The 16,503-nt window shown below is 43.2% G+C and overlaps 1 protein-coding gene across 1 annotated transcript in view; it reads left to right on the plus strand.

Moving 5' to 3' along the window:
- LOC106995376 (CD99 antigen) overlaps positions 1-6,360 on the plus strand; it is a 62,041-nt gene extending 55,681 nt beyond the window's left edge. Inside the window, exons 10-11 of the mRNA XM_077989813.1 lie at positions 3,216-3,272; positions 5,823-6,360. Coding sequence (XP_077845939.1) covers positions 3,216-3,272; positions 5,823-5,848 — 83 coding nt within the window. The 3' untranslated portion in view covers positions 5,849-6,360. The remainder of the gene's footprint in view (positions 1-3,215; positions 3,273-5,822) is intronic.
- The last annotated feature ends 10,143 nt before the right edge of the window (positions 6,361-16,503 follow it).

Below are 16,503 nucleotides of genomic sequence, written 5' to 3' on the forward strand. Positions count from 1 at the left end.
GGTTCTAATAGCTAAAAATGATTTCTAACCTGAAAGAAAAGCACCACGAATTGTTTGAAGTTGACTTGTCAGATGTGGCGTGCTTGGTCTAAGTTTTGACAGGAAGGGTTCGTGGGTGGGGGTGTACGGAGCATCTCATGAAACCAGTTCTCCTGAGAGGTCCGTGATATTGGAACTGTTGCCCCAGATGGACTTTGCCCTTGTGAGACTTTATTCTTTTCAATTGACTTTTTCCCTCTTTAAAACTTGCCAGCTTTTATGTAGTGTTTTATAAAATTACAGGAATAAAAAGAATATCTTTTATGCTTTTTAACCAATGAGGGGGGAAGGAGAAATTATTTGTCCTCTGAAATGAATGCACGTTTTCAGTTTCTAGCCAGGACAGTTGGCTGCAAAATGCACCCGTGTTGACAACTTGCCACCAGCAGAGAACAAATCACATTTGTGCTGAACATTTTCAGATCGTTTCGAATGTTCTCCTCTTTGGGGGTTTTTCCTCTCTTTCTTTTTCTTAAATCATAGAACTTTGGCCTCTTTATGTGGGAGTCATTTAGTGGTTAGGGAAGAATGGATGAAACCATGAGTTCGTGTAGTATAAACTGGCGAGGCTGCCTCTGCTGCTGTTGTTAAAAGTTATGCTGCTAGCTCGGCACGGTGGTTCACACCTGTAATCCCAGCACTTTGGGAGGCTGAGGCGGGCAGATCACGAGGTCAGGAGATTGAGACTATCCTGGCGAACACGGTGAAACCCCGTCTCTACTAAAAATACAAAAAATTAGCCGGGTGTGGTGGCGGGCGCCTGTAGTCCCAGCTACTCGGGAGGCTGAGGCAGGAGAATGGCGTGAACCCTGGAGGCGGAGGTTGCAGTGAGCTGAGATCACGCCACTGCATTCCAACCTGAGTGGCAGAGCGAGACTCTGTCTCAAAAAAAAAAAAAAAAAAAAAAAAAAGTTACATTGCTGCACCATACAAACGTGTCCCTTTATGAAGGCATTCGAACCACAGATGGGGCCGTTTTACAAATAGTACGGTCTTTGTGAGTGGGAAACGCATGGCCACAGATTCAATGAGCTGCTTCTGCTGCTTCTCTTTGTGTTGAAAACGTAGGTGTTTCTTCACACCAACACTGGAAAGAAATAAATATATATAGATCTGTGCATCTCTTACGCGTTTCCAATTCTGTTGGCTTATGCTGTGCGTCGGAAAAGAAGCGACACCGACAACATTTGGGGAGATGACCCTGTTTGCATTGTGGCATGTTTGAAACATTTTTTAATAGAAATTTGGGAATAGAGGGCCGGGCGCCATGGCTTAGGCCTGTAGTCCCAGCACTTTGGGAGGCTGAGGCGGGCGGATCACGAGGTCAGGAGATTGAGACCATCCTGGCTAAAACGGTGAAACCCCATCTCTATTAAAAATACAAAAAATTAGCTGGGCATGGTGATGCGTGCCTGTAATCCCAGCTACTCTGGAGGCTGAGGCAGGAGAATCGCTTGAACCCAGGAGGCGGAGGTTGCAATGAGCTGAGATTGCGCCACAGCACTCCAGCCTGGGCGACAGAGCGAAACTCTGTCTCAAAAAAATACTAATAATAATTTAAAAAAAAAGAAATTTGGGAATAGAAACAAGACTGGGAAAAATGCTGGAGGAGGAAGAAAACTGGGTACACAAGACCCCTTGGCTCTCTTGTCCTTTGATGGCTGGGGCGGTTCTTAGTGGTCTGAGTCCTCACTTATCTCACTCTGCATTCTCGGGGAGGTAGAAGGTGGGGTAGGAGAGCCGATTCAACCTGAGAAGGATGATCAGTGGGGGGTAGATAAAGGAAGAAAGTCCCCTTTCCCCAGGTACTGAAAAGATGCTACTCTGCTGAGATTCTCTGCATTTATTTTTATTTATTTTAATTTTTATTTTGGGACAGTCTCGCTCTGTCACCCACGCTGGAGTGCAGTGCCATGATCTTGGCTCACTGCAACCTCTGCCTCTTGGGTTCAAGTGATTCTCCTGCCTCAGCCTCCCAAATAGCTGGGACTACAGGTGCACGCCACCACGCCCAGCTAATTTTTGTATTTTTAATAGAGACAGGGTTTCACCATGTTGGCCAGGATGGTTTTGATCTCTTGACCTTGTGATCTGCCCACCTGGGCCTCCCAAAGTGCTGGCATTACAGGTGTGAGCCACTGTGCCCAGCCTCTGCATTTGTTTTTATTTATTTTTATTTTGAGACAGTCTCGCCCTGTCACCCAGGCTGGAGTGCAGTAGTGCGATCTCAGCTCACTGCAACCTCCACCTCCTGGGTTCAAACGATCCTCCTGCGTAAGTCTCCCCGAGTAGCTGGGTGTACAGGTGCACGCCACCACACCCAGCTAAATTTTGTATTTTTTAGTAGAGACGGGGTTTCACCATGTTGGCCAGGCTGGTCTCGAACTCCTGACCTCAAGTGATCCACCTGCCTCAGCTTCCCAAAGTGCTGGGATTACAGGCGTGAGCCACCGTGCCCAGCCATCTGCATTTGTTTGATGAGTTTGGGGGCAGTTATTAAGAATCTTATTTTCATAGATGCATGTACTTTTTTTTATATATGTATAGAAAGGGCTTCCATGTGCGTGTTCCTCAGTGTTTAGGGAGAAGAAAGCAACCCTTAAAATAGAGGAAAATAAAGCTGCTTGGATTACCCTGTTGAAGTTTATCTCTGCCTGTGCCATGCATGAAAAAATACTGGCAGCCGGGCGCGATGGCTCATACCTGTAATCCCAGCACTTTGGGAGGCCGAGGCGGATGGATCACAAGGTCAGGAGATCGAGACCATCCTGGCTAACATGGTGAAACCCCATCTCTACTAAAAATACAAAAAATTAGCCGGGTGTGGTGGCGGGTGCCTGTAGTCCCAGCTATTGGGGAGGCTGAGGCAGGAGAATAACGTGAACCCGGGAGGTGGAGCTTGCAGTGAGCGGAGATCGCACCACTGCGCTCCAACCTGGGTGACAGAGCAAGACTCCATCTCATACAAAAAGAAAAAGAAAAAATACTGGCAAAGTCTTCACTTAGTTGAGTGTTAGACTCCATATTCCCAGTGGGTCTTGGGGTTCAGAACTGAGTGCTCTCATCCAAGCAATAGGAGCGTCAACCTCAGGAAAGCCCAAGTATTTTGTGTGTATTTTGAGGAGAGGGTTCTCTGTCGCACTGAGCCTCTCTGTGTGTTTTCTTCTTGTTTTCAGCAGAACAAGGGGAGGTGGACATGGAGAGCCACCGGAACGCCAACGCAGAGCCAGCTGGTAAGAAGGACAGGGAACAGCGGTCCGCACATGTGGCCAGTGTTCCCATTTTATCTTCTCCATGCTCTCCCATCTTGCTATCTTGCTCACATTCTCAAATTTGGTTGCATGGCTTTGAAGGTCTTCCTTTATGTCTCGTTGCTTTTGAGGGATACTTTCAAGAGACAATGAATGTATAAACTTCCTAGGGCCTGGGCCTTCAGAGAAGACCTGTATGTGCCTAAGTCTCTGTTTAACAAAATATTAAGGAAGTTTTCCCAGGAGTTCGAGACCAGCCTGGTCAACATGGTGAAACCCCGTCTCTACTAAAAATACAAAATTAGCTGGGTGTGGTGGTGGGCGCCTGTAATCCCACCTACTTGGGAGACTAAGGCAGAAGAATCACTTGAACCCCAGAGGTAGAGGTTGCAAGTGAACCGAGATCGTGCCACTGCACTCCAGCCTGGATGACACAGTGAGACTGTTTCAAAAAAAAAAGTTCCAAGTGGCACACGATTGTTGCATCATCGGGAAGTCCACAGCTGGCTGGCATGCACTGGGAATTAAAAGTCCTCCTGAAATGTATCTCCTGAAATACAACTTGTCAAGTTTTGCTGTCAACTTTTTTTTGTTGTTAGAGATAGGGTCTCACTTTGTCGCCCAAGCTGGAGTGCAGCGGCACGATCATAGCTTACTGCAGCCTCGACCTCCTGGGCTCAAGGGATCCTCCCACCTCAGCCTCCTGATTGTCTGGAACCACAGGCGTACACCACCATGCCCGACTGATTTGTTTTTTTATTTTGTGGAGACAAGGTCTCACTAGGTTGCGCAGACAGGGTGTCACTATGTTGCCCATCCTGACCTCAAGCAGCCCTCCCACCTCAGCTTCCCAAAGTGCTGGGATTCCAGGCGTGAACGACCGCACCCAGCCTGCTATCACTTTCTACAACTCCTCTCAACCAGGTGGAAAATGGGGTTAAGAAGAGACTATTTAATTCGTGAGAGGCTTCTCAGGGTAAAAGGCATTTTGCCATTAGAAGCACTTTTGAAAATGGCAAGAAAGATTTCTGTGTGTATATATGTGCGTGTGTTTTGTCTTTCATTTGTACATAATTGGAACCTTCTCATTTGCCTGAGAGATGCAACGTTTATTTTTAATAGGAGCTGTCAAATTGAGATGTATTTTTAGTGAAATGATTTAAAGTATTTTAATTTTTTTTTCTTTTTGAGATGGAGTCTCTCTGTCGCCAGAGTGCAGTGGTGCGACCTCTGTTCACTGCAGCCCCCGCCTCCCGGGTTGAAGTGAGTCTCCTTCCTCAGCCTCCTGAGTAGCTGGAACCACAGGCACCTACCGTCATGCCCCACTAATTTTCTTTCTATTTTCAGTAGAGACCGGGCTTTCACCATGTTTTCCAGACTGGTGTCGAACTCCTGACCTCAAGTGATCTGCCCACCTTGGCCTCCCAAAGTGCTGGGATTACAGGCATGGGCCACCATGCCTGGCATTCAGTTTTAAAGATAGAGACTTCTAGAAAGTTAGTGTCTCGCCAGATGCGGTGGCTCATGCCTGTAATCCCAACACTTTGGGAGGCTGAGGCGGGCGGATCACCTGAGGTTGGGAGTTCGAGACCGAGGTTGGGAGTTCGAGACCAGCCTGACCAATATGGAGAAACCCCGTCTCTACTTTAAAAAAAAAAAAAAAAAAAAACAAAATTAGCCACGCGTGGTGGCACATGCCTGTAATTCCAGCTACTTGGAAGCCTGAGGCAGGAGAATCGCTTGAACCCGGGAGGCGGAGGTTGTGGTGAGCCAAGATCGTGCCATTGCACTCCAGCCTGGGCAACAAGAGCACAACTCTGTCTCAAAAATAATAATAATAATAATAAAAGAAAGTTAGTGTCTTGTTGAGTGCTCTTTCGAGTCAGGGAAAGATGTTTAGAACAAGCTATATCTTGAAGAGAAAAGGAAGATTTCTTCTGCCCACTAATGAAGTTGTCTGGCTTCAGTAGCCAGTACATTGGTATATATGTGTGGGGCCCTCATTACCTGAAGGGCTTGGCATTCCAGTGTTTTCTGCCAGCCTGTTTGGAAGAAAAATACCATTGTTCTTAATTCCTTCTTCCAAATCCCAGCTTCTCCCTCCAAAATAATTTTAAGACTGACATGCAGAATAAAGTTTCCAAAACTTAAATGAACGGACCAGAAAATCTCAGCCTGGCATAATTGCAAATCAATAAAAACTGCACACTCTCATTTAGAAGATTTATTCTTCCATTTGGTAAGTTATAGGCATTTGTTACTGTCTCTGTGACGTCGTTAGTGGAAATTGCCTTCTGCCGTTTTCCTTCTGCTTTTTCTGCAGTACCCTTTTTTTTTTTTTTGTATGAATGGCATCATTCAATGAAATTGATTGAGTTGATTGAGAGTTAGGGTTTTGCTTTTTCGTGATGAGTTTTGGGCCCATTTTTCTTATGCAGAAATAAAACCACCGGCTCCTGAAAGTTTTAGGAACTATGTCCACGTGAGTGCTCAGGGAACTGGGAATGACTTTCTCTTCTCTCTGTCTCACAGTTCAGCGTACTCTTTTAGAGAAATAGAAGATTGTCGGCAGAAACAGCCCAGGCTTGGCGGCAGGGTTAGAACAGCTGCCTGAGGCTCCTCCCCGAAGGACACTTGCGTGAGAGCAGAGACGGAGGCCTTCTGTTCACGGCGGATTCTTTGTTTTAATCTTGCGATGTGCTTTGCTTGTTGTTGCTGGGCGGATGATGTTTACTAATGATGAAACATCCAAAGGGGGATAGGCACTTGGACCCCCATTCTCCAAGGCCCGTGGGAGAGGGGTTTCCCATGGGATGTGAAAGGCTGGCCATTATTAAGTCCCCGTAACTCAAATGTCAACCCCACCGAGGCGCACCCCCTGTCCCCCAGAATCTCGGCTGTTTACAAATCACGTGTCCATTGAGCACGTCTGAAACTTCCCTGGTAGCCCTGACTTTTTTTTTTTTAATTAAAATAAGGTAAGCCCTTCAATTTGTTTCTTCAATATTTCTTTCATTTGTAGGGATATTTCTTTTTCATGTCAGACTAATAAAAAGAAATTAGAAACCAAGTACTTTTTTTTTTTTTTTTTTTTACTTAAGTGTTTTGCCATGGGTGCATGTTAAAGAAGGCTGTGGTAATTTACAGGATGGGTTCCAAGTTCTTTTTCTGGGGCTTTAAGGCAAATTTTCAGCCTAAGTGTTAGCTCTTTATTTCCAAAATGTCCTTGTTGGGCTCTTTTCCTTTCCCGCGTCCTGCCACATTGGGACGGGTGCTCTTCTGCACCCAGATACTCCCAGCCAGATACTCTTCTCCATCCAGATACTTTGTTTCCAGATACTCTCCCCGCAGCTAGGTACCCTGCCCCGAGTCCAGATACTCCCTGCTTCCAGATACTCCTGTATATTCAGATACTCGTCTGAATCCAGCTACTCCCTACATCCAGATACTCGCCTCCATCCAGATTTTGGTTTATAGCCAGGTGCTTCCTGCATCCAGATACTCCCTGCATTTTGGTACCCCCACTGAGTTCACATACTCCCTGCATCCAGTTGTTCCCCTGAATCCAGATACTCTATGAATCTAGGTACTTACTGCATCCAGATACTCCTCACATCCAGGTACTCTCCTCCATTGAGATACTCCCTATATCTGGATACTCCCTGCATTCAGATATTCCCTTTCATCCAAATACTGTCTTCCATCCAGATACTCCCTTTCATCCAATTACTCCCTTCCATCTAGATACTCTCCTTCATCCAAATACTCCCATCCACTCTTCTCTATCCACATACTCCCTTCCAGATACTCTCCTTCATCCAGATACTCCCTTGTATCCAGATACTCCCTGCATCCAGATGCCCCCTGCATCCAGATACTCCATCCAGGTACTCCCTTCCATTCAGTTACTCTCCTGTACCCACATACTCCCTTCCTTCTAGATACTCTCCTCCATCCAGATACTCCCTTTCATCTAGATACTTTCTTCCATCCAGTTACTCTCTTCTATTCATGTATGCTTTTCCTTCCACACACCCCCTTCCAGATATTTTCCTCCATCTGGATACTCCCTTCTATCCAGATACTCCCTCCCATCCAGTTACTCTCCTCCGTCCAGATACTCCCTTGTATCCAGGAACTCCCTGCATCCAGATGTTCCATGCATCCAGATATTCTCTGTATCCAGCTACCCCCTGTATCCAGGTACCCTCTGAGTCCAGATACTCCCTGCTTCCAGATACTTCCCTGCATCCAGGTACTTCCTGCATCCTGATACTCACCTGCACCTAGATACTTCCCCGTGTTCTCTTGAGTTTCATATGGGTTGAATATCACAAATTTACGAACAGTCTGTCCAGTGTTTACACAGTGTGGAACTACTTCGATGTGAAAGCTGGGTTTAATGTGGGGGTAACATAGCCTTGTGGCTGAGAAAACCTTCGTACCCTTTCTAACAAGTTGGGATTAACCGAAAGCCTCTTCTCTTCTCTACAATACATGACAACTTTTCCACATTAAGAATTGTTTCCCCATTAAGGCTTTCAAAATACATGTCTCTATGAAAGCTTGGAGAGGGCTCCACTTGCATTTTGTGCTAATCTCATAGAGATCTAAAGTCCTGATATTCGGAATGGGATTGACTTCATAAACTTTCCTCCACCGGAAAATGAGGATATCATCAGTATGTCCTCTGTCGCACAGGCAGGCTAACGTGAAGTTGTTAAAATAGTCATGCAGAGAAAGGCAAGGGAATGTTCATTTTGCCACTGATGATGGTGTTAAAAACTGCTGCACGTCACAAAAGCTAGGTTTCCCATGAATCTGTCTACGCAAAGGTATGGTGTTACCATACCCGTGTCAAAAATCGTCTGATTTGGGGGAAGAGGTTGGATGAAGGAGTCAGTCATAAATGCTGGGTCTTTCCCATTTCTAAGCTCAGAAACTCTGCCTTCAATTTCAGTTCTGGTTGGGGGTCATCCAAGCAGTCTCCCTGCTGTTGAGGATTCAGCACCTTTTCACCTCCCATCATTCTCAGGATATTGATGGGCACAGCCAGCTGGCTTTTTCTGGCATTGGAGTTATTTCTTCTGATTTTGATACTAGTGGTAACTTGGAGTGTGTGAAATCGGGTGAATACAGTGGCAGGAACCCCTTGGTTATTTATCTTACCCTTTCATTGCTTCCTTGAGCAAATACCTATAGGATGCCACCTGTGGTGCAGGTGTGTGGAGATGACCTTCTAGATTCTCCAGGATGTATTGACACATCACAAATGCCTCATCCTGTCCACCCTTGAGGGGGCCGACCACGGATGTGAATGTTTAATTTTTTAAGGATACTGTCAGTCCATTCCCCATAGAAGTTTCGCAAGTGCCTGGGACTTGAATGATGTCTCAGATCTGTTTCCTAAGAGCCCTACAAACTCTGATTATTGCCAATCTGTTAGTTGAAAAATGATATCAAATGGACTATCTTCATAAAATCATCTGCGTTCCATTTCTGGAAAACATTTAAATTGCCCTTTGTTTTTATACAGGTGTTGGGTCCTTTTCTTATTGATCTATAGGGGACTGTTTACATATGAAAGGTAGTGCCCTTAGTGAAGTAGGTGGTACATATTATTTTTCACTTAATCCTTAGTCTGGTGAATCTTCAAGGGCTGAAAGCTGGATTAACGAGCATGCCTGGCCGCTTTGCAGAGTGACCATCACTTGTTATAAAGTTAGAGGGTGGTGTTTCTAGTCTTCCCCAATGAATCATCAAGAATTGTCTTCGAAGTCAGATTCTTCACACCAACTAACTTTAGAATAATAAAAAGAAAAAATACATTAAATCTGTTGTCATTCTATGAATAACATTGACATTTTTGTAAGTATTATAATCATACTATCCACAGAAATGGCTCATTAAACAAGAAGCAGAATAATAAGAAAATAGTAAAAAAAAAAAAAAAAAAAAAAAAAAAAAAAAAGGGTGTTTTTTTTTTAAGATATGTCAAATTAGGGCTTATTTACAAATAAATCTATACTTCCAAGAAATGTGTCAACAAGACTTATTTTTTTGTGGAGGGTGGATGTCCATCTTTGTAGATGATTCATTTTAATTTCTCATGGACATAAAAATAAACATGATTTTATTGAGAGTGGGTTATTTGAAAACTAAAGTTTAAATTGTATGGCTTGTTGGATCATTAAATACCTGGGTAAAACAACTCTTTGTTTCATTATTTTGGAACTTCTATGTAAAGAAAGTCCAATGATTTTGGGAATGATGATTAAAAAGTTATTTAAGGGCTAGACATGGCAGCTCACATCTGTAATCCCAGCACTTTTGGAGGCCTTGGCAGGCAGATCACTTGAGGTCAGGAGTTTGAGACCAGCCTGGCCAACATGGTGAAATCCCGACTCTACTAAAAATAGAAAAATTAGCCAGGTGTGGTGATGCACACCTGTAGTCCCAGCTACTTGGGAGGCTGAGGCAGGAGAATCACTTGAACCCAGGAGGCGGAGGTTGCAGTGAGCCAAGATCGCCCCACTGTACTCCAGCCTGGGTGAAAGAGCAAGACTCTGTCTCAAAAAAAAAAAAAAAGAAAAGAAAAAGAAAAAAGAAAAAAAAAAAGAAATGATATTTAAGGACTAATAGAACATAGAATAAAATACTTTATAAATTTTTGAAATAATAGTGTTTGGAATAGTATGGTAGTTGTTGGTATGAGAGCCAATCTCTAACTTCTTAAGGAGAGAGGCTTTTCTGTGATTTATTCTGCAACTGTTTACTGAGCTTCAGTACATGCTGGGCAGTGTCAGTAAACAAAAAGACCCTTGACACATTCATTCTTTTTAACAAGGCAGAAGATCCATTGCAACCTGGGCCATAATGTATTCAACCAAACCACTTAAGCTGTGGTCAAGTCTTCAGTGTCGGGAAAATGTGGTCCATCTTGTACATCTTAGGAAGTACATGATTGTGAACTCATGTAAGTGAATTTGTTGTAATGTCAAAGGTAGCTTTCTTAGGTTAAAAAAAAATGCATGTTTAATTGTTTATGGACACTGTCAAATCACTCCCCCAGACATTGTGCAAATTCACAGGACTCGAAGGATGCTTCAGATCTGTTTCCTAGGAGCCCTGCAAACTTTCTGGTCACTGCCAATCTCTCAGTTGAAAAATGATATCAAATCAACTCTGTTAACATTGCATTTCTCTTACCTTGACTGAGGTTGAGGGTCTGTGTGTTGAGAAGCCATTTCCAGAAACCACTTGAACTGCACTTTGTTCATTTTTATGTGTTATCAGTCCATTTCTTATTGATCTATAGGAACTCTTTACATATGAAAGATAGTGCCCTTAGTGAAGTAGACAGCAAGTATGCCTTTTCCCTTTATCCTTAGCCTTTTGAATCTTTAAGTGGCATTTTATTTTTCATTCTAGTATTTACTATTTTTATGTGGTTAAATGAATGGTTTCTGGTCTTCCTGTAATATTTAGAACAGCTTTGCCCATACTCAACATTACTGAAAAAAAAAAAAAAAAAAAGAACACTCATATTCTTCTAAAACTTTTGTGGGAATTTTTTTTCTCTGTTACATTAAAATATTTGGGTTCCCAGGGATGCACTTTTTGTATAGGAAAGAGGAAGAGATTCATCTCTATCTAGTATTTCCCCCACCATGGGGTAATCTCATTATTCTCAAACCATTTACTGAATAATCCATGTTTTTCCCACTGATTTGAAATGCAGTTTACATCACGCACTAACTCCCTGTATGTCCCAGGGGTTGGTGGGGAGACTTTCTGTCCTCTCCTGTCTCTCACTGATCACTCTGCAAATGAGGTAATGCCACATGATTTTAATGACGGTAGCTTGAAATGATAGTTTTTCATGTATGACAAGGCTCACTGCCTTTCCCATTCATCTTTTCAGGATGTTCTTGGCCGTCTTTTGCTGTTTAATTTTTCATTTGTATTTTAGGATCAGCTTGCCCATTTTCTAAGAAAAACCCTGTTAATATTTTTATAAGAATTACATTAAATTTAGATTAATTTAGGAATGTTTGTAGTCTAGAGTATAAGAATAAAATACATCTTTCTCTCTCTTTTTCTTTTTTTTTTTTTGAAATGGAGTCTCACTCAGTCGCCAGGCTGGAGTGTAGTGGTGTGATCTCAGCTCACTTGCAACCTCCACCTCCCGGGTTCAAGCGATTCTCCTGCCTCAGCCTCCCAAGTAGCTGGACTACAGGTGCAGCACCATGCCCAGCAAATTGGTGTATTTTTAGTAGAAACGGGGTTTCACCATGTTGGCCAGGATGGTCTCAATCTGTTGACCTCATGATCTCCCTGCCTCAACCTCCCAAAGTGCTGGGATTACAGGCATGAGCCACTGTGCCCGGCCCGATACAGCTCTTTTTTTAGTTGACTTCTTTTGTATCTCTTCACAGCGTTTTCACATTTTTATATTGATTTGTACCTTTCATATTTTATATATTTAAACTACCTACTTATGTTAATTCTGTGCCATGCTAACTTCCTTCATTCATGATTCATACGGGCATACATACAGTCATGGATTCAACAGGCTTTCATCTATAAAATTATGAAAAAATGTGTCTATTCTCTTAACATTTTGTGGGGATACAACAGATTTTCATATATAAATCATGAAAAAAATGCATCTACGAACACTTTGTGGAGGTACAACAAGTTTTCATACATAAAGTCATGAAAAAATGTATTTATTCTTCTAACGCTTTGTGGGGATACAACAGGTTTTCATATATAAAATTATGAAAAAAATTCTTCTAACAATTTTGTGGGGATACAAAAGGCTCTCATATATAAAATCATGAAAAAGGCCGGGTGCGGTGGCTCACACTTGTAATCCCAGCACTTTGGGAGGCCGAGGTGGGTGGATGAAGAGGTCAGGAGATTGAGACCATCCTGGCCAACATGATGAAACCCCGTCTCTACAAAAAATACAAAAATTAGCTGGGCATGGTGGCATGCACCTGTAATCCCAGCTACTCGGGAGACTGAGGCAGGAGAATCGCTTGAACTCGGGAGGCGGAGGTTGCAGTGAGCCGAGATCGCGCCACTGCACTCCAGCCTGGCGACAGAGCAAGAGTCCATCTTAAAAAAAAAAAATCATGAAAAAAAAATTCTTCTAACACTTTTGTGAAGGTTACAACAGGTTTTCATCTATAAAATAATGAAAAAATGTATCTATTCCTTTCTTAAGAACATTTGTCAGGAATGGGTATGAAATTCAGTCAAGTGCTTTTTTGGGATGCAACATGATGACTGCATGGTTTTCTACTTTGACCTATTAATCTGGTGAATTAAATATAATGACATAAATTCGATCATCCTTCAATCCAATCTTATTTGGTGTTACACTTTAGTTTTGTTATTTTCTTTAGGATTATTGTGTCAACATTCAAAAGTCAAATTCATGTGTGTTATATGTTTGCACGTAATATATTTCAATATTGTACTTTCTTCATACATAGATTTTGGTGGATTTTCTTCTTTCTGTTGTGGAAAATCTGATTGGCTAAAGTTTTCTGGGCATGGGGTGTGTGTGTGTGTGTGTGTGTGTGTGTGTGTGTCTGTGTGTGTTTTAGAGGGGGCAAAGGGTTTTTGTTTCTGTCTAATGGAGAGACATTTGTATTTATTTATTTAGAGATGGAGTCTCACTGTGTCGCCCAGGCTGGAGTGCAGTGGCATGATCTTGGCTCACTGCAACCTCCACCTCCCAAGTTCAAGCGATTCTCCTGCCTCAGCCTCCCAAGTAGCTGGAATTACAGGCATACACCACCATCCCTGGCTAATTTTTGTATATTTAGTAGAGGTGGGGTTTCACCATGTTGATCAGGCAGGTCTTGAACTCCTGACTTCAAGTGATCTGCCTGCCTTGGCCTCCCAAAGTGCTGGGATTACAGGCATAAGTCTCTGTACCTGGCCAGGAAATGAATTAAAAAAAAAAAAAAAAAAACTGTCTGTATTTCTACTTCTTCATTGGAAAGTCATTCATACTTACTTAAGTTTTCAAATATCACAGTGCAGATTAGAGCAAAGTAATTGTTTATAATCCTTCCACATCCTCCAAGTGTATGGAGAAGCTCGCATTCTTCTTGTTTTGTGCTGTCATTATTTTAGTTGGTTATCTTCGTCAATTTTAGTTTTCTCAAATAATGTTTAAATTATGTGACAAATCATTTCTCAAGTTTTAGTGCATTAATTTCCTCCACCTGCTTTTCTGGGGTTTCATGTGATATCCACTCTCCCCACAGGATGACTTCTTGAGTTGAATGTTCATTCCATGTATTTTCATTCTTTCTTGCTTAATGTTGTAAGCACGTGAGATTCTAACTTTTCATCTGCGTGCTGCAAGCTCTCAGGTTCTTTCATGGAGAGCTTGTATCACGGTCATTTTCTAGTATTTAGCATTTTTGGCTTTTGTTTCCTGTCAACGCAACATTAAAAGTTTTTTTTTTTTTTTTTTGAGACGGAGTCTCGCTCTGTCGCCCAGGCTGGAGTGCAGTGGCGCGATCTCGGCTCACTGCAAGCTCCGCCTCCCGGGTTCACGCCATTCTCCTGCCTCAGCCTCCCGAGTAGCTGGGACTACAGGCGCCCACAACCGCGCCCGGCTAATTTTTTGTATTTTTAGTAGAGACGGGGTTTCACCGTGGTCTCGATCTCCTGACCTTGTGATCCGCCCGCCTCGGCCTCCCAAAGTGCTGGGATTACAGGCGTGAGCCACCGCGCCCGGCCCATTAAAAGTTTTTAAAAATATCTGGGTGATCTTGTTGCTTTGTTTGCTTTCCTGGTTTCATTATCCATTTTCAATGTTACTGCTGTGAATTTGCACAGTCTCCTTGGGGAGTGATTTGGCTGTATATTAGTCAGCGTTCTCTAGAGGTACAGAACTAATGAAATATATATATATATACACAAAGGGGAGTTTATTAAGTATTAACTCAGATGATCACAAGGTCCCACAATAGGCCGTCTGCAGGCTGAGGAGCAAGGAGAGCCAGTCCCAGTCCCGAAACTGAAAAGCTTGCAGTCGGATGTTTGGGGGCAGGAAGCATCCAGCATGGGACAGAGATGTAGGCTGGGAGGTTGGGCCAGTGTCTCTTTTCACACTTTTTTGCCTGCTTTATATTCTAGCCTCGATGGCAGCTGACTAGATTATGTCCACCCAGATTAGGGTCGGGGGGGCCTGCCTTTCCCAGCAGACTCAAACATTCATCTCCTTTGCAACGCCCTCACAGACACACCCAGGAGCAATACTTTGTGTCAATCAATCCAATCAGGTTGACAGTCAGTAAGAACCATCACAGGCAGTGTCTACAAACAATGAAACATTTACACACCTTTCTACCTAATTCCTGCGCATTCCTGACAAACGTTTCCTAAGAAAGGAATAGATTGATTTTTTCTTGATTTTATATTAGACCTGTTGTATCCATGTCTGTATGTGTGCCAGGGTGACTCACAAAGTCAGGAAGTTAGTGTGACACAGAATAAGAATATGTTTATTCTTTTATTTTTTATTACTTTTTGCTTTTGAGACAGAGTCTCACTCTGTCCCGCAGGCTGGAGTGCAGTGGCCTGATCTCAGCTCACTGCAACCTTCACCTTTCCGGTTCAAGTGATTCTCCTGCCTCAGCCTCCCAAGTAGCTGGGATTACAGGCACACGCCACCACACCCGGCTAATTTTTGTATTTTTAGTAGAAATGTGGTTTCACCATGTTGGCCAGGCTGGTCTCAAACTCCTGACCTCAGGTGATCCATCTGCCTCGGCCTCCTAAAGTGCTGGGATTGCAGGTGTGAGCCATCACGTATGGCCTAGAATATTCTTAGTCTTATTTCCAATTTTACAGCAACAGCATCTCTTCTGTCTTGTTTCTACTTAAAAAAAACAGTTTGCTAAAGCTTTCTTTGTAGTGCAATTGTGAATTTTCAGGAGCATCCCATGAACATTGAAAAGGAGGCGCATTTGCACTTTTTAACGTATCGAGGATGTGAAAATTAAAATCAGCTTTGTAAATTCTGCCGTGTCTGTGAGCTCCCGGCATTTGATCAGTTGAGGCTTCGAGCGGGGAAGTAGAGTGCTTTTCCCCTAACGTGCTCTGATCTGGAGCCTGCGTGTGTTACTGCTGGGCACACAGCCTGCCCCGACCAGCCATCTGGCTGCAGATGAGCTATGTGGCCACGTGGTCCTTGTGGTTACTTTAGTGAAGCAGAGGCGATAAAACTGTGTTTCATAGGACTCGCGCGACACACAGCTTTGATGTTGGCAAAGTAGAACCCCGGCGCCAAATCTGCCCACAGTGAGTTTTTGTACAGCTTTCAAGGTAAGAATTTTATTATTATTATTGTCGTTATTGTTGTTTTGAGATGGAGTCCCACTCTGTCACCCAGGCTGGAGTCCAGTGGTGTGATCTTGGCTCACTGCAACCTCCACCCCCTGGGTTCAAGTGATTCTCCTGCCTCAGTCACGAGCAGCTGGAACTATAGGCATGCGCCACCACGCCCGGCTACTTTTTGTATTTTTAGTAGAGACAGGGTTCACCATGTTGGCCAGGGTGGTTTCGAACTCCTGGCCTCAACGATCCGCCTGCCTCTGGCTCTCAAAGTCCTGGAATTACAGACATGAGTCACGGTGCCCAGCCAAGAATGGTTTTTACATGTCTGAATAATTTTTAAAATTCCAAAGAACAATAATATTTTGTAATGCATGAAACTTATGTGACACTCAAATTTTTATGTCCATAAAGTCCACTTGGCACACAGACATTGGTTACATATTGCGGCAGAATCGATATGGTTTGCAAAGATAAATGCCTTTACTATCTGACCTACAGAAAAGCTTATCTACTCTTGCCTTAAGAAGCATGTAAAATACAACACTGTCTGGCACATGGTAGGCATGGTGGAAATCATAGCAATTATTTTGCAATCTGAGAGGATTTCCTGAATTTAACCATTTAACCTAATTCCTCACTACCTTTTCGGAAACATTTTTTTTTTTTTAATTAAGGTGAAATTCACAAATCATAGAATTAACTGGTTTGTTTTTGTTTTTGTTTTTTGACACGGAGTCTCTGTTGCCCAGGCTGGCGTGATCTTGTCTCATTGCAACCTCTACTTCCCAGGTTCAGGCGATTCTCGTGCCTCAACCTGCCAAGTAGTTGGGATTACAGGCAG

This window comes from Macaca mulatta, chromosome Y (assembly GCF_049350105.2).
Source record: "Macaca mulatta isolate MMU2019108-1 chromosome Y, T2T-MMU8v2.0, whole genome shotgun sequence".
NCBI classification, from domain to species: domain Eukaryota; kingdom Metazoa; phylum Chordata; class Mammalia; order Primates; family Cercopithecidae; genus Macaca; species Macaca mulatta.